This window comes from Melitaea cinxia, chromosome 10, assembly GCF_905220565.1.
Source record: "Melitaea cinxia chromosome 10, ilMelCinx1.1, whole genome shotgun sequence".
NCBI classification, from domain to species: Eukaryota; Metazoa; Arthropoda; class Insecta; order Lepidoptera; family Nymphalidae; genus Melitaea; species Melitaea cinxia.
The window spans coordinates 493,678-521,106 of NC_059403.1; the positions used below are offsets into that span (position 1 = coordinate 493,678).

The 27,429-nt window shown below is 32.7% G+C and overlaps 2 protein-coding genes across 2 annotated transcripts; both read left to right on the forward strand.

Annotated features, from left to right (window-relative positions):
• Positions 1–8,546: 8,546 nt before the first annotated feature.
• LOC123656841 (cytochrome P450 9e2-like) lies at positions 8,547–12,140 on the forward strand. The gene is made up of 10 exons (XM_045592460.1): positions 8,547–8,746; positions 8,843–9,006; positions 9,230–9,367; positions 9,531–9,733; positions 9,849–9,984; positions 10,216–10,317; positions 10,594–10,815; positions 10,898–10,998; positions 11,105–11,273; positions 11,886–12,140. Exons 1-10 carry the CDS (start codon positions 8,547–8,549, stop codon positions 12,047–12,049), a joined length of 1,599 nt encoding a protein of 532 aa, XP_045448416.1. The 3' UTR covers positions 12,050–12,140.
• A 6,190-nt stretch (positions 12,141–18,330) lies between these two features.
• On the forward strand, positions 18,331–24,233 carry LOC123657141 (cytochrome P450 9e2-like). Its single transcript, XM_045592720.1, has 10 exons — positions 18,331–18,392; positions 18,476–18,639; positions 18,860–18,988; positions 19,608–19,747; positions 20,526–20,661; positions 22,032–22,127; positions 22,999–23,220; positions 23,343–23,443; positions 23,555–23,723; positions 24,061–24,233. Exons 1-10 carry the CDS (start codon positions 18,331–18,333, stop codon positions 24,231–24,233), a joined length of 1,392 nt encoding a protein of 463 aa, XP_045448676.1.
• The last annotated feature ends 3,196 nt before the right edge of the window (positions 24,234–27,429 follow it).

The window sequence follows — 27,429 nt, forward strand, 5'->3', positions numbered from 1 at the left end:
TTTTGTTAACACTATATACCTTTGACAGTTTTGAAACTTTGAGTAGATGTTATTAATTTTAATTTAAGGACAAAGGATAATACCTGTATTGACCAAAATATTAATTATATTATAGGTGATAAATGTTTTTACATTATTTTAAGATGTATTCATGTCTGTATGATGGTAATAAATTGTATAAACTAGTTGTTTTTAGTAATCAAAATGATTAAAAAAAATCGTCTTTCATTTAAAAAATTCTTTACAAAAAAAATTTACAAAATCCCAAGTAAACAAAAATAGACTTAATAAATTTACCCGAGTTTAAAAGCAACATAATTTAGGTAGCTAAGTAAATTATTAGAGTCAGGTGTTTTGTATTATTTTAATAAACAAACATTATCTGGATCACAAGTAATTCCAAAAGTGATGATGTATTGTTTGGCCAGAGAATCGGCATAGCGATTCAACGGTGAAATGCTGCCAGCATTCTTAGCATCATTCCACGCGACATGATTTGTACCATGACTGATAGTTAAAATAAAAATAAAAATAAAATAAGCCTTTATTACTGTTCCACAATTTTTAGAAATAATAACATTGTTATAGTAATTTGTTATCGACAATCGGTTTCAAACAGCTTGTCCTTCGACATAGGCTCCCTTTAAATTTTTCCACATTGATCTGTCTCTCGCCATTCTCATCCACACTGGACCAGCCACCTTCTTCAGGTCATCTTCCCAACGTTTCATTTGTTGCCCTTTGTTTCTTTTTCCATTCCTAGGATGTGGTATCCTAGGAATGGAAAAAGTTATCATTTTTGTCAATTTCTCTTTTGTCTCTCTTATCATATGTCCCGTCCATCTCCATTTTAAAGTCTTGCATGTCTTTTTTACCTCTTTAAAGTAGTAGTTAGTAATATTTTTTATTTTTTCTAATGTTATTTTATCCAATCTTTTTACCCCAATTACACTTCTCTCTATTCCGTTTTGACATACGTTTACTTTGTTCATTAATTTTTCTGTTAATGCCCATGTTTGGCAACCATATGTTAAACATGGTAAAATGCAGATATTATATACTTTTCTTTTCTCTTTAAGCGGCATGTCTTCATTTTTCATTATTTCACTATGGGACCAGTATCTTTTCCATGTGTTAGTTATCCTTCTATCTATTTCCTTGTGCATAGTATCTCTTGCGCCTACGAGTTGTCCTAGATATACGTACTCTTCCACGTATTCTTTATATATTTATTGATAGTTATCTTGTGAATTGTAAGTATGTATATTGTGTAGGTATAATATTTCATTAAAAAAGTAGCTGAAAAAAAAATCAAGTTCTTTTGTTCGTAATTTTTAATTTTTATATAATTAATATTTTATTACATTTTTATGAATAAATTTGACCGAGGATATGTAATCTTTACAAGAACATAAACTTAAAGCTGATAAAAAATGTTGTGCTTTTTTTTCTTTACTTGAATGCACTTATCTCAGAACTGGCTTGAACGTTGAAGGACAATCGGTTCATCGCCGCCAGTAACGTACACGTGAGTGACGTCGCTCGTGTTCCGTGTTGTTTGCTAATCGATTAGCATAATATTTAATATACGGCGCATTTTAGATAAAATATGGTTCCCATTGCATATATTGGACGCCACCTTGGCGCAACGGTCACAGCCATGGATTGTATTCGTTCCGCTGGCGGTTGCGGGTTCGATCTCCGCCCATGACAAACATTTGTATTGGCCATACAGGTGTTTGCCGTGGTCTGGGTGTTTGTGCAGTCCTTGTGGGTGGCCCGCCGTGCCTCGGAGAGCACATTAAGCCGTCGGTCCCGGTTGTTATCATGTAAACTTAATAGCGATCGTTACTCATAGTAGGGAATATATCCGCCAACCGGCATTAGAGCAGCGTGGTAGATTAAATTCTGATCCTTCTCCTACATGGGGAAAGAGACCTATGTCTAGTAATGGGATATTACAGGCTGAAGCAGGATGGTTCCCATTAGGATAGTACATTCATGACGTCATAGACAGTCATACGGTTAGATGGACTGACGACTTGAAGAGGGTAGCTGGTAGTAGCTAGATGATGAATGCGGGAGATTGGGTCTTGTCAAATAAAATTCAAGGATATTTACAGATTGTGTGCTACAACAAGCCTTATTTACGGGACACATCACTAAATAGCCATTAGCCACAAGAAAACCCAAATAGTAAAAAAAATATTTAAATTTTTTCATGTCTTTTTTGTGTTAAGGTTGCATAGTAAATTTTAGGTAAAAAACCTTTACAAATAAGTCTCATGTTTATAATACAGTTCAATGACCTTAATCATTATCAAGCGATAAATGTTCAACACACAAATTACGTTTGAGACGGCGCTGCGATGATTGTTATTATATCTTCGATGACATTGACTTTTATCTCAAATCCTGTTTAGATCCGAATCTTTAAGGAAATATATATTTTTTAATTTATTTATTTATTAAGGTTTGCTTGCAGTTGTTACATTTATGATACATTACGATAGATTGATAGATTTAAAACTTCAGTTGAGTAAATATTATTTTTTACTGCAATTATTTACTTATAAGGATTTCACGAATTTGAAACATTTATTTGTCATTAAAATAAAATAGGCACATAGTTTTTATTTATGTTTTCAAGTCGGATATCTCTAGTGTTATTCTTTGTCTTTTTAATTTATTAAAAAAAAATAGTTATGGAAATTTGAGAAAAGTATTAAAGTCCATCAAATCTAAAACTAGGTATTACGTAAAACTCAATTAAAAATGTGGATTTTACCATTGTTGTGGAACGGCCAAGAATCAAAGTAATTATTGTTTAACAAATACTTCAGTATAATTATCCTTGGCACTTGACACAAAATTGTTGGTTTCAATAAAACGAATTCGGTCTTAGAGTCACGTAATAATTATGTCTCACCGCGTAAATACGAGATTTTTCCGGTTAAATTTGAATTTATAAAATAATTAGCAATAAAAATATATAATAAATACAATAATGTATACTTTAAACAAAAATACACCTAAAACCAATCCTTGCGGAATACCTGTCCATATTAACAATCATCACCGAAATGTACGAAAGTGCATAGCTTAAGAACGTCTGCAACAAATTGGATAATCCATTTATTATGTTCGTTACTGCCACGATAAGATTTTTAATAAAAGGAAATTGGAAAAATCGATATGTTCACGAATTAAATGGCAGTACAAACTACGCCTGGCTACGCAGCTTAAGTTTTAAATTCAAAAAAGTTTGTACATCTTTACAATAAATATTGTTGTATTTTAGTAACTTATGATGAAGCTTGTGTAAAAAACGTAGTTAATGCTTTAATAATAACGGCAAACGCAAAAAAATGGAGAAGCCAACACCGAATTCACATAATCAAATATTTCAAACAACTTAAAAACGCTGCTAAGACAGTTTTTGTGAATTTTAAAACAGGTTTTTCTTGTAATATATTGTATCTACCATCCAAAATAATATATTTGCAATAAGTGTGTCATTAAGTGTGTCTCAATACATCTTAATACCTCCTAACCGCATTTTACATGCCGTGTCCTATAACCAAAGATTGTCTGAAAGAGATCGCTCTTTCGGCGAAAGACCGCTTTGTTCTTTTCATGTTACTGTTTCAATTTTATACATAGCTATTTTAATCAAAGGCGACGATGCGTTAGCGCAACGGTTGCTGCAATGACTGTTTCGCTGGCGGTTGCGTGTTCGATCTCTGCACATGCTGTACACTTGTATTGGCCTTACAGAAGTTTATCATGGTCTGGACATTTTTGCTTCTGTATTGTGTGTGTTTCCGGACCTATTCTAGATAAAGCCTAGTGGAGGCCGTTGATTGTAAGATATTTTATGTTTTAATTTTTTATTTTTTTAACGATGCGCAATTAGTTATAAGCCTTTATAATATCATATCAAAAACCGACACGGTGATTCGGAGGTACGGGTTCATTCTCCGCTGGATCGTCGGTATTTTTGATATGATATTAAAAATGCTTATAATATCCTCGTGTGTGGGTATTACACAAAAATAATACAAACAAATTAAAAGGATATTAGTTACTAACATCAACTTTAATACTACATGATTTGTGTTCTAATGAAATGAGCAGTTCTCCTTTAAATAATGACATAATTATCTTATAACAACAGCAGGTACGTGTTGTAAACAAAGTAGATGTAAATACTGATGAGATGCCTCCACAATATTAATGTTATTTTACAGTAGTATTAGTAATCTTTAATGTTTAAGATTCAATATATCACTTAGATGAATTTACGCTAGACAACTTAAATGTTATACAAAATTCTTATTAAACTTTACTTTTGATTCGACCGTTTCTAAAAAGTGTATACTCCCAGCAGTTCTATATATATTGACTAGCTCGCTGGCGAAGTTTATAGTGACCCTGCTTTTTGCTCCGAGGGTTGTGGGTTCGATTCCCACCCCGATTCTGGCTGTAATATATATGCTTATTGGAACGAAGTTCCTTACGACAGGCTTGACATTTGGCTGGGCAAGCGAACTGAAAAAAAAAGTGATACTAAAACAGTAAAACCGTAAGAAAAATATATAACGGAAGTAAATATCAGTCACACGACTGTATAATATGACGTTTGTAAAACTAAAATATTACTAGTAAACTTTTTTTTAAATTATTTATGTAATTTTATACTGCCGACAAAAATATAGCCATATGTTTTTTTATTTCACTTAATTGTTTGAATTATTAATATTATTATATTTTGTTTGATTTATTTTATTTTACGGTATTTGTTATTTTCTAAAATACTAAATTTCCTAAATACTTTTATGTACTTAATTAAAAACCAATCAACAAAATAAAAATAAAAATCAAGAGCTAGAAAATATACATATATAAAATTCAACATTTTTTTTATCAAATTGTGTTGCTTCTATACTATCCGAAGGAACTTCGTTCCTACCTGGTGTCCTATGACACCACATAATTTTATTTATATATGTATTATTTATATGTATGTTTATCGAAAAAAAAAAATGTAGCTATACCAGTCGGCTGTTACCTATAACACAGCATTAATTTGCTTACTTTAGGAACAGACGACCGTGTGTGTATGTTGTGAATATTTATTATTTATTATTATTATTACATTAGCGTCTACGCACTAAAACTTTATCTTGCAAATGCTTCATATAATAAATTTATAAGATCTGATGACTACTTTTCGAGCAATCTTTAATAACGCGTATTTACTGATTTTTTTTTCGTCTACCTACGTTGTATGAGTTGTCGATGTAATTGAAGTCTGTTTTTATCTTTTGTGTGCAAAGACAATTATTATTTATTTTTACTCTATTGGTACTAAAATTATGAATAATAATCGAAACGATTACGAACGCAGTTTTGATAATTCCAGTTTATAGTGTCATAAAAAATACACGATATAAAAAGAGCGTTGCTTCGAATAGCAAATTATTGTGATTAAGTGATATCATTCTTTGAATAGATGTTTTTGACATTGAAATTGCCGTATCAAACATTTTATCGAAGCAATGATACTTATAAATAGCTAGGAGCTACCCGCGGCTTCGCTCGCGTAGAAATTCGCTCGTTCGCTTCAGCCTCTAATATCTCACTTTTGGGCATAGGCCTCTTTCCCGTAGGTCCCATGTAGGAGAAGGATCAGAGCTTAATCCACCACGCTGTTCAAATGCGGGTTGGCGTATTCGTAGAAATTGTTAATATTATTTTACATAGAGATGTAGTGTATAATAATTATATTACAACAGTTCATGACCTCTTTATAGCATATTTATGGTTCAAATTTCGTGCGTTGGAACAATTTCGGAACTACCAGGTTGCTCCCAAGGTTTCTCTTAAATCTCAATCACGCTACATGGAACAGTCGTGTAAAAAACAATCTTCTTTATGTTTCTCAAGCCATTTTTAGGTAATTTCAGTAATCTATGTAAATAAATAAAATTATAATGTCTGTTTGTAATATATTGTGTAAATAACCGCTTTTTTACTAAAATATATAAAAAATATCATTTTTATAATTTTTGTATGTCAGTCTCTCTCTCAGCTCCGGCTAATCTCTGAATCGGCTGGACTGATTTTGACGCGGCTTTCACTGGTAATGGCTAATGCAATAAGGACTAACTTAGGCTACTTTTATTTTGAGGTGGCGAATGCTAGCGCGACCCCCACCCAGGCGGACGACGGCTCACACGTGGTGGTTTTTAGTCAGTAGGAATCTAACAAAACCATGATGGGTATCCATGATGGATTTTCCCCACGTAAAAAAAGGCTACTTTTAGTTTAGATTTATTTTTTATTTTATAGCTCTGCGGACTGAACAATAACTATTTTGTTGAATTCACTTTCGAATCGTCATTTTACAAATTAAAACTTGACAAATAAATTATTGTTTTTTGTAAAAGTGAAGCTACCACCGATTCGAAATGTAGATTCTGCAGAGAAGAATCGGCAAGAAACTCACGCAGTTACTCTTTTGAAATTTTATTGATCGATGATGTTTGATGATGATGATGATATTGAATATAACAGATTGGTTGTAAACTAGACTCATACTTAAAAACAATAATTATCACAATACTTATATTACTGAAAACGTTTTCATCATTTTTTTTTAAGTATTCTAAATCTGTCTTTATCGAGTCCTGTTTTGCATCCGGTTTTATTTTCAAGTGTTTAATACAATTGAAATGTAATTTAGGTACTTGATACGTTATCAAATATCTCAATTATACATCGTAAATAAGTCACGTGGAATAATGATTTAAACGCGATAAATTTAGTTATCAACAATTATTAAAAATATTTTTAACATAAACTTATATCCGTCTGTTCCTAAAATAAGCTACTTAATGATTATTCTACAGATAATATTAAAAACAACAATAAAAAATGTAACAAGCAAATTCACGCTTGTGTTATCAATCAATCAATCAATCAATCAGTTCACCCTATTGCAGTTCACTGCTGGACATAGGCCTCTCCAAGTTCACACCGGACATCCCGGTTTTCCGCAATCCTCATCCAGTCTGCACTGCGTTTGCCAAGACGCGGTCTCCACTCCAGGACCTGTCTGTTCCAACGGCCAACCGAACGATCCTGTGACACTACACGACACTATTTTTTTTACCAGATGATAATTCTCACTACCACTTCAACTTGCTAATTCTATGGGCTATGTCGGTTACTTTCGTTCTCTCACGGATAGTCTCATTTCTAATCCTATCTTTGAGAGAGACCCCAACCATAGCCCGTTCCATTGCACGTTGAGCGACTGTTAAGCTTGTGGACCAGTCCCTTCCTCAGTGTTTATGTCTCGGCTCCGTATGTTAACACAGGCAGGACGCATTGCTCGAAGACTTTTGTCTTCAAGCATTCGAAGTGAAGACTCAACGAAGCCAGCCGAAAAATTTTATATATATACAATTATATTCTGATCCTACCCCTGAACCTACCCAGGAGCTCAGGCCATGTTACTCATTACTTGAGAGTAGTGTTATGTAGCTGTGATGTTCTGTAAGGTTGAAGTACTTCCCCGGTCGGGCTGCTCCAGACATTGACCAGGATACATATATCCTGCAGGCCCTACCTCAAGAATATACTACTATACAATATGCAAACACCATTTTTTTTTTAATTGATACAACTGAAATAAAATCTTTCTATTTAGAAGGTAAATTTACCCTTTCAAATTTACTACACAACTGCGCAATAGCATATTTGTGGCTTTAGATATACATAATATTAATTTTAGACAACAGAAAAGTCACCTAAACAATTTCTTCAAGATTTTTAACAACAAACATTTAATAATATCAACAATTATATTATTATCTTTTATATCTGTTCATACGCTTCGCATATCTCGAAATGAGTACAATAATAATTTCAACAATGATTATGCAATATAAAAACAAGTTGATACTGCGATACTCCAATAGTGCGAAGTATTTCACTCTAACAGCAGTGTTGTGTGTTATTATTTTACTTTAATATTATTTATTTCAGCGATATCAGTGTTTTTAAAAATAAATAATTAGATAAAAATATATAAATCGTAAGTGTTTTTGATTTATTATGATTTTGTTCATTTTATCGATTATTCAGAACTCTAATTTATTGGTGTGTAACTTTTTAAAATTAAAATGTTACACAATTTCGTTTATTGTTTTAGTAATTTTGGTTAACGGTTTGTGTAATTTTAATTTTTGAATGTAACGGAAAACTACAGTGGTTTTTAATTAAATAAGTAGCATAAAATATACATAGTGGAACATAAAACCTTTTCTTATTTCGATTTGAGTGATATAAATTTACCAAAAATAAAAAAATACAAGCATACTTGAAAATTTGATCCATTTTGTTTTAGCGAACCAAAATTAAAATTTTAAATGTTTCTCGTAATTTAAAATAGCATCAACGAATATTTAACATGTGCGCTAAAGATACAGACTTAAAAGCTATTGGAACTTTAATTATTCATCAATTTTTTTTACCAGATGATAATTCTCATTTGGAGCGTCGCGCTGGTCGCAGCGCTGGCGCTGTACTTCCGTCAGGCGTACTCCAGATTTTCCAAGTATGGAGTAAAACACTCAAAAGTTGTCCCTCTTTTTGGGAACATGCTGAATATAGCCTTACGCAGGGAACATATGGCCATAGAAATGGACAAAATGTATAAAGAATTTCAAAACGAAAGGTAACAAACAAGGAATTTTATTATTTGATGAATAAGCAAAAGATAACCGGCGTAGTGCCGTAGTCAACTCTTTTGATTGTTTTTTTTTTCATATAGATTCATTGGAAGATACGAATTCATCAAGCCCACCATCGTACCTCATGATATAGAATTGATTAAGAAGATTACTATCAAAGATTTCGATCATTTTATTGATCATAGAGGATTAACTGATGATACTGTTGAACCTTTGTTCGCCAGGAATTTGTTCTCCTTGAAAGGTAAGTGTTTTTTTTATTTAAAAATAATAATAGATAAACATTCATATTATTAATTGATACAAGTAGGTGATTCACGAAATTAAATTTTTACTTATATTTTCTACAGATTTATGTTACAATCCTTTTTTTCTCAAAAATGTTAGGCTTTTGTTAAAAGTGTGTTACTTTTTTAAATACCTTTTGTCATATTAAATAAATTTCTACATTATATATATCTGTGCAGGTGAGGAATGGAAGGACATGCGTTCCACTTTAAGTCCAGCGTTCACGAGCTCCAAGATAAAGCTGATGGTGCCTTTCATGGAAGAAGTAAGTGAGCAGATGATAAGAGCGCTGAAGAAGAAGATCAAAGAATCTGATTGTAAGTTGTTCGAAATTGCAAAAACATCGCTACACATCGAAACAGTAAAAAATGAAATGACGATGTGTTACGTCATAAAACTTGTGCTTTTGACTCCATTTTTAGTTTAAAGAGTATTCTTCAAAGTTCATTGTGTATTGTCATCGTAATTTTTAATTTTTAGCTGGTTCTATTGATGTAGAAGTAAAAGATCTGTCAACGCGATTCGCAAATGATGTCATTGCTTCATGTGCGTTTGGTCTAAAAGTTGATTCTCACAACGATGAAAATAACCAGTTCTACGAAATGGGAAAAACGGCTGCTACGTTTAAGTTCCGACAAATGATACTTTTCTTCCTAATGTCCGCTTTTCCAGCACTAGTAAGCGTAAGTCAAAATGTTATATTTAAACAAGGATTAATCACAATTTTTATACAAAAAAAAATCTTCCCCAGATAGCACCGTCGCATCGCCGGCTCATGAAAAATATTTTCGTTTACAGGTATTAAGATTGAAATTATTTTCTAACGCAACCCACAAGTTTTTCATCGACCTTGTGTTAGGCACGATGAAAGATAGAGAGGCTCGTCAAATCATAAGACCGGATATGATTCATCTGCTAATGGAAGCTAAAAAAGGTAGCATCCCTTAACGGTTTAAATTGGCATAATTCTTGAGTATACACATCATCATCATCATGACATCAGCGTATCGAAGTCCACTACTGGACATCTGGACATAGGCATCCATATATATATAACAAAAGATAATACTTATTTTAATGTTATTTATCACAAAAAATGGTTATTTAATTCCACTAATTTATTACAATTGGTTGAATTTGTTTTAATTTATTCTTATTTAAAAAGGTCGTTTGTCCCATGACGATAAAAATGGAGCTAGTACACATCAAGACACTGGCTTTTCTACTGTCGAGGAATCATCTGTTGGAAAGAAAACAGTTGAAAGAGGTACGTTTTATTCGCTGTATTCTTTACATATTAATTTGTTTTTTCTTTTTAGCACTTTTGACTAAATTGGTTATTAATACAATTTTCAGTTTTATTTGAATTCGTTTCTTCGGGATTTACACCATGTACCTTTTTATATTTGAGGCTCCGATATTTCGGCGCAGTTGCATGCGCCATGGTCACGGAAGTTCTTCCGTGGTGTTAATCATGGTGTAAATCCCGAAGAAACGAATTCAAATAATGTCAACAACCATGGAAATTTAAAACAATTTTCAGTTTGGTCCGATACCGACCTCATCGCTCAAGCAGTTTTGTTCTTCATCGCTGGCTTCGAAACAGTATCAACTGCAATGTCATTCGCCCTGTACGAACTGGCTGTTAATCCCGAAGTCCAGGATAAACTTGCGCGGGAAATCAAGGAGCATGATGCTAAAAATTGTGGCAAGCTGAACTTTAATTCTATTCAAAACATGACGTATTTGGACATGGTAACGTCTGGTAAGAAATTTATAATTTTATTTGTAATATGATTCAATTTTAGACAATAATGTAATTAGAAAACTATAATTTTTTATTCCAGAGGCCCTTCGTCTTTGGCCACCAGTTATAGCTTTAGACAGAGTTTGCGTTAAGGATTATAATTTGGGAAAACCAAATCCTAAGGCAGCCAAAGATTTCATCGTAAGTACATACTCGTAACTGCCATGAATAAATCTACAATAATGCAGACTTCATGCGTAATAAAATATACTGCCACACTTAAATCTGTGATGGATTTTGTTTACAGATAAAGAAAGGCGATATTCTCTCAATACCAGCTTGGTGTTTCCATAGAGATCCTAAAATATTTCCCAATCCTGAAAAGTTTGACCCTGAACGTTTCTCCGAAGAAAACAAGCACAATATCAACCCTTTCACTTACATGCCTTTCGGTATTGGACCTAGAAATTGTATCGGTAAGTGAATTTAGAACGATTAGATGATTACATTAATTTTAAAAATAATAATAATAGAAATAGCACTTCACACACACACACACACACAATTCAGTAATTGAAGTAGCGGACACCAGGACACATTCTGCTCGAAATCTGGAGCAGCCCGTCTGGGGAAGTACCTCGACATCACAGAAGATCACAGATAAACAATACTGCCCTGTATGGTGTATTCTCTATGAGTAAAGTGGCCAGAGCTCCATTCTTCTGATGTTGCAGGCGGCTTCCGTAACTCCTTACCATCACGTAGGCCGAACGCTTGTTTGCCGAACTAGTGTCATAAAAAATATGTTGTACTTTTATAAATAATCGTGACATATACAATATAGCCTACTAGTGCCAGCCCACGTTTTTGTCCGTAGACTATAGAATTAATAATAAGTCAAAGACAATTCGATGAAAAAAATGTGTATCGTGTACTTCCAAAGAATATTATATAGATTTAGAAATTTAGTTCAAGTATTATCCATAAAAATATGTAGCTGAAAACTTTATACAGTTAATAAAGGAACATTTAACTTGTACCTAATCGCTTTTCTGTCGCTTTTTCTAACTTGGGACTATATATTTTAGGTTCAAGGTTTGCTCTCTGTGAGCTAAAGATGCTCCTGTATCAAATCCTGTTGCATATGGAAGTGTCACCATCAGAAAAGACTTGTATTCCTGCGAAACTATCACCAGAGTCGTTCAATCCTCGAATGGAAGGCGGTCATTGGTTAAAGTTTCAGATGCGGTAATGAGATGTCTAAAGTGATTCTATTTCGACATTATTTGTATAAATTTAATGCAATGTATTTTACTAATTAATATACCTTATAAGTTAACTTATTGTGGTGTTTTAATATTATTTATGTTTTGTTAATAATAATATGAAGTCTCTTTTTATTACACAGCATTTCTTTGTGATGCTGGTGACTCCCAACTGTTATCCCATGTACTTTAGTGTCACGAGACGATAACGCGATATCCTTAAATTATGAAATTAGTCCGAAATACCGTCAACACTGTCAAAAAGTAATATATTATCGTGTACATGTTTCATTGTTAATAATTGTGTTTGCACGCAAACGAAAAAAAAAAACTCACTTCAATTACATCGACAAGTAATATAATGCAGGGACACGAAAAAACAGTCATATAAAAACGCGTTATCAAAGATTACTCAAAAAGTGGTCATAAGATCTCGATAAAATTTGAATGAAACAAGACAAGCATCAGCTTACGATGAAAACAAGAATCATCAAAATCGGTACACTCAGTAAAATGTTATGAAGTATATAATACAACGTAAGTTGACGAAAGAATAGTCAAGTAAATACGCATTATTAGATATAACTCGAAAGTCGCTACGAGTACCTTTCAATTTAAAAAAGGAATCATTGAAATCGATTCACTCAGCAAAAAGTTCTGAGGTAACATACCTACATTAAAAAAATTCAAACAAATTGAGAACCTCGTCCTTTTTTAAAGTTAAAAATAAAATATATTAGCAAAAAAGTTAGCCTAACTTTATTGATAAAAAAGTCTGTATCCATGTATTTTTTTTTAAAACAGGGTACATGTCAAAATTTTATTCATTTATATATACATAGATATGTAAATAATATCCTACTCAAGTGTAAGGTAGGGTTTACCAGCGGCTTACGTATTACAGGATAATTTTTCGTGGGCGTTCTGAACTTACATCTGTAATTCGTATCAATCGCGTTTTACTTCATATTTCGTTGTCTAATTTAAAATATTTTGTTTTTATTATATAATTATAATAATAATAATTGTTTATTTGCAAGCACATGCTGTTGAAGTTGTACAGAATTAACATCAGTATAGTCCAAACATGTACCTTACGGTGTGCAAATATTAAATATCAATGTGGTCCGATACAATATATTTTTAACATTAACTGTAGATGTGTATTAAATATACCACATATAGAAATTTACTTTAGTTCAATATAAATTAAATTTTAATATAAACGCATAGTACAACCTTACTCGTACCAACGAAAATTTGATTATTAAGGTTTTATTCATTTATATTTATTGCAATACTAGCTGCTGCCCGCGACGTCGTCTGCGTGAACGCTATACAGCACCAAAAATACCTACGATTATACCTTTTAAAATAAAATTCATTTACCAGTTTCTTCTTTACATTTCATATCTACAGAAAAATCTCATAGATGGCGCTGTTTTAAAATTGTCTTGTCTACTTATATTCATTTAATTATGTTTATCGGCTTAGTTACTTATATTGCGTGATTTTTATAGTGTGAAGCTAGCTTATATAGCATGGTTATTAACATAATTACAACAACATTCAAATATGCGTCGTTAGATTACACGTTGTTACAGAATGCGTTGAGGAAATAAAGGTTCACTGCTCGTTCCCCGTAGGTGATAGCGTGATAATATGTAGCCTATATGTTGACCCGACTTCTTAATAATATTTGTGCCAAATTTGAAGTAAATCCATGCGGTACTTTTGAGTTTATCCCGGACATACATACATACAAACAGACATACAGAAAAACAGACAAACAGACAAAAATTCTAAAAACTATATTTTTGGCTCCGGTATCTATTGTAGATCACCACACCCCAAGTATTCTTTGAAAAAAATATTTAATGTACAGTTTTGAATTTTATTATATGTATAGATTTAACTATAAATGAAATATTTTTACGATTTACAAACATTTTATTTATTTAGATTAGAACTACTACAAAAAAAATCATACGGAAGTAAAACAAAGTATTACAAACAGACAACAAACGTTCAATTAAAAAAACGCAATGTAGTGGGCACCTGTGTGTAACGTGCCTACGTTTGCTTAACTTAAATTAGTTATTTTAATTGCTCTTTTCCAAACAGATTAAAATTTTGTGTTGTATACCTATAGAAATGTTTAAAAAGAAACTGAAGACTGAGAATACGTGCATTTGTACAGTCCACTATGATGAATGATGATCAAATCAGTCGCAATAAACTTGCATTCAAACTACACGTCGTTTTCTTAAAACCAATCGCCGCAAGCAAATATCAACCTTATTCAAATGAACACTCTATTAGTTCTAGTTTTATAGCTTAAACTTTATTTCAGGTTTTGATCGATTCATGGTAAATGCAGCTTCAGTATTAGACTTTTCGAAAACATTACTATCAAATATTTTTAACACTATTGGAATACTGAATGATTTTACAATAATCTTATTTTATTAAATTACTAGCTTCTACCCGCGACTTCGTCGCGTGGAATAAGAATAATTCTGTCATACATGATTTTTGCTAAACTATAGCGCACGCAGCAGAAGCTCTCAAAAGGAAAAAAAGCCGCCCGATTTTGAAACTTCTCTCATTGGTGGTCCTCTTCTATTGGTCTTAGCATGATGATATATAGCCTGTTCTGGATATATAGTCGGTTCTGTAGTTCCTGAGATTAGCGCGTTCAAACAAACAAACTCTTCAGCTTTATAATATTATTATAGATTACCAACATGTAAATATATTAACTGTTTTTTTTGTAGTTCTTATTTATTTATACTATTTACATTTTCATTAATTGAATAAATAACTCATCAAGATTGATAACTAATAATTTATTCGCCATTTTGTCTCTCAGACGTCAAAACTCATGGCTACCTGTATTTTTTTCACTAGCTGGTTCCTACCTACCGACACCTGCGCCGTGTAACTTACAAAGAATTGATCTACACACACAGCACAGCGCAACAGCACACATTTATTGACATCGATGGTTTGTTTCGTTTGGTATCTGACCGTGAACTGTACTTTTAAAACGTGTCATATATAAATTGCAAAAATGTGGCCCGTATCGGACATGTTCAAGAATTTTGTAAGTATTCTATCTTTCCCTTTTCTTGTGTATTTATCTAACAGTTCTCCGTACAGAATTAACGTTTATGAACTTTATGAGTTGTTATTGTTAATATGTTCATATAAAATGAGTTACTAAAATAAATTAATTAATTAAAAATAAATTTATTAAATCGTGATTAAATTTGTTTTTTGCTTTAGGTCATGGGTTTCTTAAATCAATTAAATCGTTAGAATTGTATGTCGTTGTATTATGTTGACCAACAGCAACTACCCGCGATGTCGTGCACGAAACAATAAATTACAAAATTACATTACAAAGACTTAAATTAACACGGCTATTTTTTTTTTATTAGTAAAATTATTTAAAACAGGATATTTGCCATGTTTTTTATATTAAATTTGCGAGTCTCATGAACAAGACATTCGTAGACAAATATATTTCGGCATTATCTACGAATGTCTTGTTTATCGAGCACCGTAAAATGAAAATAAAAAATGTTATTACTAATTACAAAAGACGTCAATCAATACAAAAGTGTTTGATATTTGCAAGAAAAATCATTAAAATCGTAAATTAAACTAATCGTATTACAATTAAGCTGCATTAAAGTTTAAGTTAAAAGAGCTGGAACACAAACTATAACCGCGTTCTCTTATAGTAGTTTTATTGATGATTGATTTTATGAGTATTGAGTACAAACATAGGTATAAATGTACAGACAGACAAAAATATTGCTTTTAATAACAATTTCCTAAAAATTAGTTAATAAATATAATTTTTATCGTTAATCTAATCATCATCCAGGTGTGCAACCATTAAAATTACTAATAAGTCGTTCTTGTATAAAACAGGAACAATTTCGTAAACAGACAAGAGGGCAGGCGAAAATAAAACTATGTTTTGACTTCATTTACCATCGTAACTAATTTTCTCTTAATATCTCTCATGTACAAACGACGACTGACTACAATTTTGATTTTTGTATATACAAGCTTATATTAACAACTCAAAGGCTGTCTACCAAGACAAATTGTTAACCAAATCTCTAGAAATCTAGTCTAAACAACTATATCCCATTTCGTATCACCAATGCCTGATGCGAACAAATATACAGTGCAACAGACAGAAAATAGACCCATCTTTATCACATCATAAATCAATTTTTTCATCCTACTTTGCCGAAGAGAAGTTGAAGGTTTATTTTTATTTTCTTTAGACGAAAGTACTGTTAATCTTTCATATTGTTATAAGAATATAAAATATTAAATAATAGTACCTTATGATAGACTGTTAAAACCAATCTGATATGTATTATTTCTATTTTGGTGTACAATAAAGTGTATTGTAATGTTATGTTAAACTACCTGCGTTTCTAATATTTTTTTAATCACCATTATAAAAAATGTGATTTCTTTAAGGCAATTCGTTAATCAGGGGTAAATGTTTAATGTTAACATTTTGTTTATTAAAAAAAAGAACTATTTATATATAAACCAAAATCGGGAAATTGTTTGTGATGCTACTAGTGTTGCAGGCGTGCATATACGCACAGTCTACAATTTCCTATCAGCTCAAGCAGACCGTACATTTCTTTGCCACTTTAAAATAAATGGTCTGAATAAGAAAGTGTGTCTGTCCGCTCAGACACGCTTCCAGAGTGAACTCTTTAAGATCTTTTACCGAATTATTAAAAAATTAAAATGTTCTATTAAATTAATCAAATTATTTTATCAATAAAAATAATTAATCTCTCAAATTATAACATAGATTGACGCTACTGTTTCCGTTCAGTGAATGTTTGTATATACTATTTGACATATGTTTTATATCTTCTTCTTCTTGTTGTATAATGGCTTCCGTGAGGATTTGCCAATGTCAGAGTGAGTCTATGATTTTATGTTTAGGGTAAATGCTCTGCTAAGAATATTGGTGTCATGAGAGTACAAGTGTTAAATATTTATACGGTATTAAAGTGGCAGACTTTCACTGTTGAATTACCTAAAACAAACACAAATTGTTAATTTATTAAATAGACATCACATTACAATTTAATGTTGTTAGTTGATATATACGAACATAAAATATCAATAAAAGGGGTATGTACATACGATAAAATAGATTTGAAATTACAAGGACGGGGAATAGATGGAGGAAGTAGGTCATAGAGAGAAGAATAATTCTTTGGGCAACAGAAAAAGATATGCTCTGGGGTACCTTCGTCGATCCCACATTCACAAAGAGAGTTGTCCCTGATCCTGATCTTTGCAAGAAATACAGGAGTACATGAGTGTCCAAGTCTAAGGCGACATATTGTTGAACAGACAAATTTGCAAGCTTGACGGTATTGGAAAAACCAAGGTCTAGGAGGGATGGAGTCTTGAATTTCAGCATAATATCTGCCACAGGATCTGCTTGACTGAGACCAAAGGTTATTCCATTTAGTCATCATGTGGGACTTTGCAAATGGGATGAGATCCTGGCAATGTACTCTAAATTGACTAAGGATACCAGATATTGTAGCTTCTTTAGATATGTTTTATATACGAGTATAAACAGTTAAACGTCACTCTCCATGTATTTTCTTAGCACGGGCGTTATGTCGTTTGTTAAGGATTAAAATCCTAACAATTATCAGAGTGTATAAAACCACCTTCGCAAATAGTGCATTTTAGTACAAACTTGATTACCATTAAAAAGGTTATAATGAGTTAACCCTAAGAGACATATACTGTCACGGACTTTTTTGGAACTTTTAACGCCAATGATTTCCGTCAAAGTTTTTGTATAGGATTGACCGCTTACGCAGCGTAAGCAACGGAAACTCTCAAAAAATATATGTTTTTTGAGAAATATATATCTTTTGGTGACATTTATTAGCGTGATGTTATATAGCCTATAAACTTCTTCGAAAAATGCAAATTTTTCTATTCGAACTAGCAGTTCGATTCTTAAGATTAGCGCGTTTAAACAAATAAATAAACTGTTCAGTTTTACAGTATTAATAAAGGTATGTTATAATTATAATAATTTTTTCAGATGTATTTTTTCTCACTTGTTTTAATTGTGGGCGCTGCAAAAGGATGTCGAGACATGTATTCAATTTATTCCTCGTTCAGTAAACGTGGAGTTAAGATATTGCCGGTTGTCCCTATTTACGGTAATGTGTTTTTAGTAAGTATGAATAAGGAACATTTCTTCAAGACTGAACTAAAATTACGCCAAACATACCCAGAAGAAAGGTAAGTTGATATCATCGAAAAATCGCTTACCTTCATTGAACTAGAACTCGGAACTGTGTGTGATCGAACATTTTTTTTAACAGATTCGTCGGTCAGTACATTTATACGAAACCCGTCCTAGTGCTGCAAGATTTGGAACTAATTAGAAACGTGACTGTGATTGACTTTGATTCGTTCGTTGATCGGAATGACGTCGATCACTTAAATGTTGATCCATTTACGGCTAAAAATTTGTACAATTTGAAAGGTTTGTTTACTGTCTTTCATTTGGACATTTTTTGTATAATTTACTTTATTTATTAAAATATTTATTTATTTATTATTTATTGAATTATCTTATTTATTGAAAATATTATATTATTATTTATTGAATATTGAATTGAATTATATATATATATATTATTATTTATTGAAAATATTTTTTTTATTTATTTTTTTTTAATTTTATTTATTGAAAATATTTACAGCCAACGCCTGGAAAAACATGCGTTCGATAATCAGTCCAGCTTTCTCGTCCTTTAGGATAAAAAATATGATACCCTTAATGGAGCAAGCGGCGGAAAGTATTGTCACATCACTACTGTCAGGCAACACTTGTAAGTCAGCGTCAATTTTGTAATATTAATCACCTGACATAATAAACCTAAAGCCATAAGTCATCACTCATGCTTTATTTATATATATTTTTATATCCTTAACACACACGGGCGTCTGTTGTATCATTATTATATATTGTTGTATCAGCCGACTGATACAAATCTAATATATAAAATTCTCGTGTCGCGGTGTTTGTAGTTAAACTCCTCTGAAACAGCTTGACCGATTCTCATGAAATTTTGTGTGCGTATTGGGTAGGTCTGAGAATCGAACAACATCTATTTTTAATCCCCCTAAGTTATAAGGGAGGGAGGGGGTATTAAAGGGGTTAATAACATATATGGCAAAACATCGTTTGTGGGGTCAGCTAGTATACATATAAATAAGTAAAAAAAAAAATAAGTAAATAAAAAAATAAAAATAAAAAATAAATACATATGTCACACCCAAACTCGGGGCGGGAATGGAATGCAGTAACGCTGCTTTCTGCTCCAGAGGTTGTAAGTACAATTCCCGGCCCGACTCCGGTTGTATAACATAGTCTAGTCGCTTACCATAGAAACAGACCACCGAGTGTATATGTTAAGTATGTTTATTTAGTTATTTATCATTTATCAGTTAAGACTATGGACGTGGACGTCAGTGCCTTCACAAGCTCAGCAGTTATGGACGTGATGGCGAACTGCGTGTTTGGTTTGAAAATCAATTCATTAACAGATCCAGAAAACGAATTCATTCAGATGGGAAATGCAGTTTCCGTCAGCAAATTTTATCAGATATCTTACAAGAATATAAACGAATCTTATTTTTTTTCAAATGTAAGCAATATTTCGAACATCACATCTTTATCTATCTACATAAAAAATTAAGGATAAATAGCCGAAATGTATGTACGCGCATACCACAAACTTACAAACCACTACATCAAATTGAAAAATTCACTTTTTGTTGTCAGGATATCGTTAGGTATACAAAAGAAATTTAGGAACAGTTGTCATTTTTGCGAAAAAAATATATTGTGTACAGAGCCGTGTAAGCTAGGCTTATACTAAAATTACATATTTCACCTAGGCTTTTCCATTTCTCCATCCACCACTATTGTTAGTATTGCGCTTACTTGAGCCATAGCTGTTAATGTTAAGCAGATTTTAAGGAAACCATTTTTAATTCACAAAAAGTGTGTGTGTGTGTTAGCTCCGACGCACGACTGGAGTTTACTCCTTCAGATCGACTGTCTAAATAGGCACAAAAAGGGTTACTAGTTTAAAAAAAAGATGAATACCGTATCAAATGGTAAATAAACGAATCAAATGGCGTTAACAAAAACTTAACGAGGTCATTCATTCATTACATTTTACTCCTCACATTTTTTTCATACCGGCCTTATGTGAAAATCGATTCTTAAGGAGTTAACTCCAGAAAACGTTCTAATTTCAAAATATTATTGAAGAATCAATAACCTCATTTAGTGACACACTGCTAAGTTGTAAACGCAATTTTCATTAAATGCACGTGTGCAATGTTTTTTTTTTTCAGAATTTAAACGACAAGTGGTTTAAGGATGAGTATAAGCAATACTTTATGAAGTTAGTGTTAAGCTCAATAAGACACAGACAGTCAAACCGAATCCACAGACCTGACATGATTCATCACTTCGGGGAGGCGAGAAGAGGTCACAAAGAATTCATTATTTTCTTAAATTGTACTCAGTTACTAAACACCAGACGATATGCAAAAAAATATATATTTTAAAAGACATTAAAAATCAATTAATCTTATATCGCTATAATATCGTTTATATATATAACAACTATATATTTGTATTGTATTGTATTGTAATACAGTATTTAAATATTGAACAAAACGCATAAATGAAGATAAGGTATGCCAGAAAATCATCTGCTTACAATTGGGAACAGCCCTATTGTGGAAGTACGGGGAAGTACCTCAAAAGCAACCTACGCAGTGTTGATTTTTGTGGTTAGTAAGGTGACAAGATTTCTTGGAGTGATTAAGTATTCGCATTTACTTAACTTGGTACGGCAGTAAGAATTTGGTGTGTGGTTACGGCAGTAAGAATGTAGCCACCCCCTGTCTTCCCGTGAGTGTCGTAAGAGGCGATTAAGGGATAATACAGGTCCACTACCACCTTGGAACTTAAAAAGCCGACCGATAGCGGGATAGCCATCCAACTACTGGCTTTGAAATACACAGGTCGAAGACGGGCGGCAGCGTCTTCGGTGCGACAAAGCCACCAACCCGCCTGCCCAGCGTGGTGACTATGGGCAAAACACATAAGTTTTCCCCTTGGTCTTTTGGAGGCCTATGTCCAGCAGTGTACTGTATTAGGCTGAAATGATGATGATGATTTACTTATTATGAAAATTATAAAAATCAAAATCAATTAGATCAAGTTATTTAATTTACTTGTTTATCAACACAGGTAAATCTCGCGACAAGCTTCTATATCATGTGTAAAGTATATAAGTATATGTGTCAAATGTGTAATGACATAATATTTTGATATTAAAAGTTTTAAAGGAAGAAGAAGGTTTTGAAGTTTTAGCGTGTCTAAAACAAAAGCTTGTGTTTTAAAAAGTTTTTTACTTTTAATTTATTTTTTAATTCTTAGTTATCGCTAGACAGGACAGGACATTTCAGTTGGTGTTCTCAACAAATATTTATGTTTTTAATTCATTTGATACCCGTAATGTAGGAAAACATAAAAAAAAAATTTAGTCCGCCTTCTTTAGAAGTCCGCGATATTGGATTTAAAGTAACATCCATTTATATTTTGAGCTGCTCTTAAGCTTAGCTATAGCTAACCTTGCATTTTCATCCAACGAAACGTTTGTACCAAATTTTAGTTCAATCGATTAAAGATATATGCTTCAAAATTGACTCGTAAGATTCCACCTAAACAAACATACATACATACATACTTACATAAACACAGTGCAAGTTAAATAACTGTTGTGAATGACTATTTATTAACATAATTGAATGTTCCTTTTTCTGTACAATAACTTATGTTAAAAACAGATCGGCTGAAACAAAGCGAAAGAAGTGGAGGTACCGATAAAGAATTTGGTTTTGCTTCTGTGCCTGACTCGCCTATGGAGAAATTATTATATAGAGGTCCGTGAAATACGTATGATTTATATATTTCAGTTGTTATTTTTATATCAATTTATTATTTTAGCTGGCTTTGAAATACACAAGCCAAAAATGGGCAGCAGCATCTTCGGTGCGACAAAGCCAGCCCTGCGGTCACCAACCCGCCTGCCCAGCGTGGTGACTACGGGCAAGACACATGAGTTCACGCCATTTTTGGCGCGAACTTGTGAAGGCCTATTTAGTAAAAGATTAAGTCTAAAACTATTCAAAAACGGGATAGCCGGGATAAACGGGGTAATAGAAGTAACCATGTTAATCTAAAATCTTATAAAGAATAAATCTATTTGTGATAATTGTCCCTTCAGTCGGAATTGTTTTTCGTACGTCCTCTTCAACACCAATTACTATTAAATTTGGTACCGCCGTTTACGGGTAAGCCCCGCTTCCACTCACAAAGTCTGCTCGTAAGTTTTACACCAGCGTCCGTAAAGTTTAAAATTCTTTAGTTTATTATTTATATTTTTGAATGCATATAAGCCCTTACGATAGGTAACGATTTGTAGTTTTATGCCTACTTCGGCACGCAACTTTGAGACTATTCATTACATTGTTCATCATAGGATGGTTTCATCTTCTCGTAAAACAAACTCCCACATTACTTGGCCGTATGGCATGGCATTGGGACAATGAACCTAATTAATCATCTTAGTATGCTCATCACACACTTGTAGCTCTTTGATTCTATAAATAAATATCTCCTTGATGTCCCTTGGCCAACATAGTTCTCAATTCCAAATATATCTGGTACAGTCATTATTCGAATGGTACATAATTATATAAAAAAATAAAAATAAAAACGACTGCGTTAACATTTTGATTTTTTATTCATCAGAATTGACCGATTTTGATTTGGTCTCTCAAGCGGTTTCGTTCTTTGCGAACGGTTACGACACGGTCTCATCTACGCTGTCATTTGCACTTCACGAGCTGGCACTTCAACCTGAAATTCAAGAGCGTCTGGCGCAGGAGATCAAGTTAGAGCACGCTAGACAAGGCAATAAGGTGACCTTGCAGTCTATCCAGAATATGGAATACATGGATATGGTGATATCCGGTAAGAGAGGTGTTACAAGTTTTAAATTTGGCCAAGCTAATTTATTGTACAAATTGTGTTATTTCACTCTTAAAAACTCAAATAAAAATGTGTAAGTGATATAATTTATGTAATACTTACAGAAACCCTTCGCTTATGGCCACCGCGAACGAATCTGCAAAGATTGTGTACTAAGGATATCAACATAGGAAAACCTAACCCTACAGCAACTGCAGATTACATTGTATGTATTTACATTTCTTTGAATATTACCGTAATAGGTATTTCCGTTTCGTATGCTTTTTCTGTCTGCCCTATGAAAATTTTAAATGTTTATTTTATAATTTTTTTATAGGTACGAAGAGGTGAAACTATTACGATTCCCATTTGGGCTATTCATCGCGATCCTAATCTTTTCCCAAATCCTAACAAATTCGACCCTGAACGATTCTCCGAAGAGAACAAAGCCAAGATTAATCCTATGTCTTACATGCCCTTCGGTGCCGGCAGTAGAAGTTGTATAGGTGAGATTGTTATCTATAATAATAAAAATGAATGTTGCTAAGCTATATCGAGAATGGCTCGACCGATTCGGCTAATTCATTTTTTGTATCTTCCTTAAGCCCACGAAAGGTTTATATAAAAAAAAAATTACTATTAACTATTGAGAAGCAGCTAGTTAGAGAAATAATTTTCTCAATTTTTTTTAAATGAAAAGTCAAGACATTATTGACGAACAAACGATCATAGCTATATTTATACAAATCCTGAGACTTTTAATACCATTTATTTTAATAATGATCTTAAATTACTGAAATTAAACACAAAAACATATTTTCATATTTACTTTATTTATTTTAGGTTCAAAATTTGCTCTTTGCGAGTTGAAGGTATTACTATACTATATCTTATTGTCTATGGAAGTATACCCATCAAAGAAGACTTGTATTTCATCAGAACTGGCTTTAAATGATTCGGGCTTGCAACTAAAAGGCGGTCATTGGTTAAAGTTTAAAGTTCGTCCTCAGGAATGAGATTGTTGGGACATTTTTCTTTTCTTATAACATTGCATAGCAATGTTCTTTAGCATTTAACTAAGTTTATTTGTGAAAAACTAGTAAAATGAGGCGGTTTTCTAAATAAAGTACCGAATTAGTTGTTACAATTAACATCTTGCATTCTGAACGTTTACTGAATTACAGTTTGCAAATCATTTGAACCAAAACATCACTAACCGTCAACGTGACTGACGTTTTAGAATGGCGGTTAATTTTGATGCACTCTCACATTACCTGTGACAGCACATTGACGCAGTATCGCACAACCTTGTCATAGTGCTGTACTATGGACTAAAAATATCGAGATTAAACCCATGACTAAGAGTTGACTCTTGAGAGATTTTGTGTCTCATTCATAAATTTTAGATTTTATTTTATTATTAATTGACTATATAATTATTTTATGTATATTATGTGCAATAATTACATACGATAAATACCTAAATTATTATTATCATTATTATTTTTTTAAGCTAATCAATTTCAACCAAACTGTAAATGACCTTCTTTAGTCTGGCGCAATCAATTTAAATTTTATCACACTCAGGCCAGTATGGTGTCAGAGAAGTAATACCTAATACCCTAAACCATCAAGAGATAATATATTGAACCCACGACTAAGAGAAGGTCACTGGTTGAAGTTTAAAACTCATTTCAAGATTTAGGTATACGATCTTTATACGGCTTATAATATTTGACAGGTTTATAATGATTAAATACCATTAATATAACAACTAAAATAGCAATTAATTTGTATTTACTTATGTATAATTTCATGTGCATAAAGTCGTATTCAGAATATTCTATTTTACTGAAATTGTATATAGAGTAATATTCACATTAATTTACTGATATTTTTACAATATTTTAGTAAATGTAAGGTAATGTGCAATTATTTAACTTGTAATACATAAAAAATTAAGATTTTTTTATCCGGCTAAATTTTATGTGACGAGGTTGAAATTTTAAAAAAGGAATTATGACAATGCAGTACCTATTTATAATATTGCTGATCGATGTAACTGGATAGGACCACCCTGGACATTGCTAGTTCACATAAAATAAATAATAAATAAAGTAAAATATTTTTAAGTTTGATGTTATGTAAAATTTTTGTAAATTAAAATCGTTAATATTGATAAATTTAAATTAAAAAAATATATTTACTATAAATTGAGTTTTTTTTTAGGTACAAACAAACGTACTCACCTGATGGTAAGCGATTACCGTAGCTTATAGACGCCTGCAACACCAGAAGCATCGCAAGCGCGTTGCCGACCCTGTCTCTAATCGCGTACACGACGTACGCACACACAAAGAAGATAAAAAGAGTACTAGGATTTTGTTACCCGCAAATAAAACAAAACATTCATAAAAATAATATTATAAATATATTTACAAGTTTACATTTATATAATATCACCATTAAGTAAAATTACATAACATTGCGTACGTCACATGTGTATTTACATAAAATATAACAAACACCAACAATAACATTTATCAAATAAAACATCTGACACGTAATGAGGACAGTTTCTCTAAATAAATTTACACACAGACACGGCTGACTACGGAGCGAATCTAACAGTTTTACGTATATTTTTCTATACAACTAGGTCGGCAAACAAGCGTACGGCCCACCTGATGGTAAGCGATTACCATATGTACCGATGGCAAGCGCGTTGCCGACGGGCCGACCCTACCCCTAATCCCCCCAGGACCTCTTATCACCTTACTCACCACAAGAACACAACACTGCTTGAAAACAGTTATTATTTAGCTGTGATCTTCTGTAAGGTCGAGGTACTTCCCCAGTTGGACTGCTCCAGATTTGGAGCAGGATATTTCCTGCTATACCTAACCTATCTTAGTCAAAGTTCTATAGGAGTGAATTTATTTTTATTTCATAAGAAATGGTTACCAAGAGAATTATATGTTAAAAAAATTATAATGATTATGCTTATTATATGCTTAGGTATTATAATAGGTCGGGAAAAGGTATTTTAGTATTTTCTAGCAAAAAGTTGCAATAAAATCTTTTTTCTTGTATTTTTTGTAACTGGCTGGTTTTGATATAGTGAAAAGATGACAATTTAAAAAAGAAATCAAAGTAAGTTTCCCACCACTTTCCATTTGATTTTCTGTCCGCAAAAATGGGTATATTTTAAGATTTTACTGAGACTTCCAGAATTGATAACAGCAGAGGTGTGGTCTTTCATCACGACAACGACCTACGTTGTCGTCGACATACGTCTTTAACCACTCAACGAAAATTGAGTTTGACTGGAAAGTCTCAATGCAATCCACCATTTAGCCCCGATCCTGTACCCTCAGATTTCCATCTTTTTCGGTCTCTTCAGAATTCTTTTGGTAGTGTAAAGTTAACACCAAAGAGAGAACTGTCGAACTACTTGTCGCAATTTTTCAATGAGAAGTCCCAAAATTTCTACAGCAACGAAATCCTGTCACCTACGAGATGGCGGCATTTTCGTTTCATCAAGTTTCAAATCGCAACAATTCTTATGAAGTTTCACTTCAAAATACAAAATAAACAACAATCGACTATAAAAATGGTATTCCTAATGGAACATTGCTCATAAGTGTATGGGTCGTAATATTACCCAAAGAATTAGCGCATTAATAAATCAAGGATTAAACGCCTTAAAATGTCTCACAGCGGACAAAAGGCTTTCTCTCTGTATAGAAAGAAGGTTGGAGATTGAATGAAATACATCGCTGCTCTAAGTAGTTTTAGTTAATTAATCCCTACTAAAAGTCATTGTTTTCAAATGTCTTAAATAACACTGAGACAAACGGCTTTACTTGATTATTAAGGGAAGACCAAAGGGCATACGCCAAGGGTTACTACCACCTACGCTTCAGCCTGTACTATCCCACTCTTTTTCCATGTAGGAGAAGGATCAGAGCTTAATCCACCACGCTGCTCCAATGCGGGTTGGCGGATATATTTCCTACTATGAGTAACGATCGCTATCAGGTGTACATGATAGCAACCTGGACCGACGGCTTAGCGTGCCCTCCAAGTCACAGTGGGGAGACCCACAAGGACTGCACAAACACCCAGACCACGGCAGATCGAATCGATCGTTACTGCCACCGGATATATAATTCCGGGCAAAGCGATGAGGCTATGGTCAGTGACGTAGCG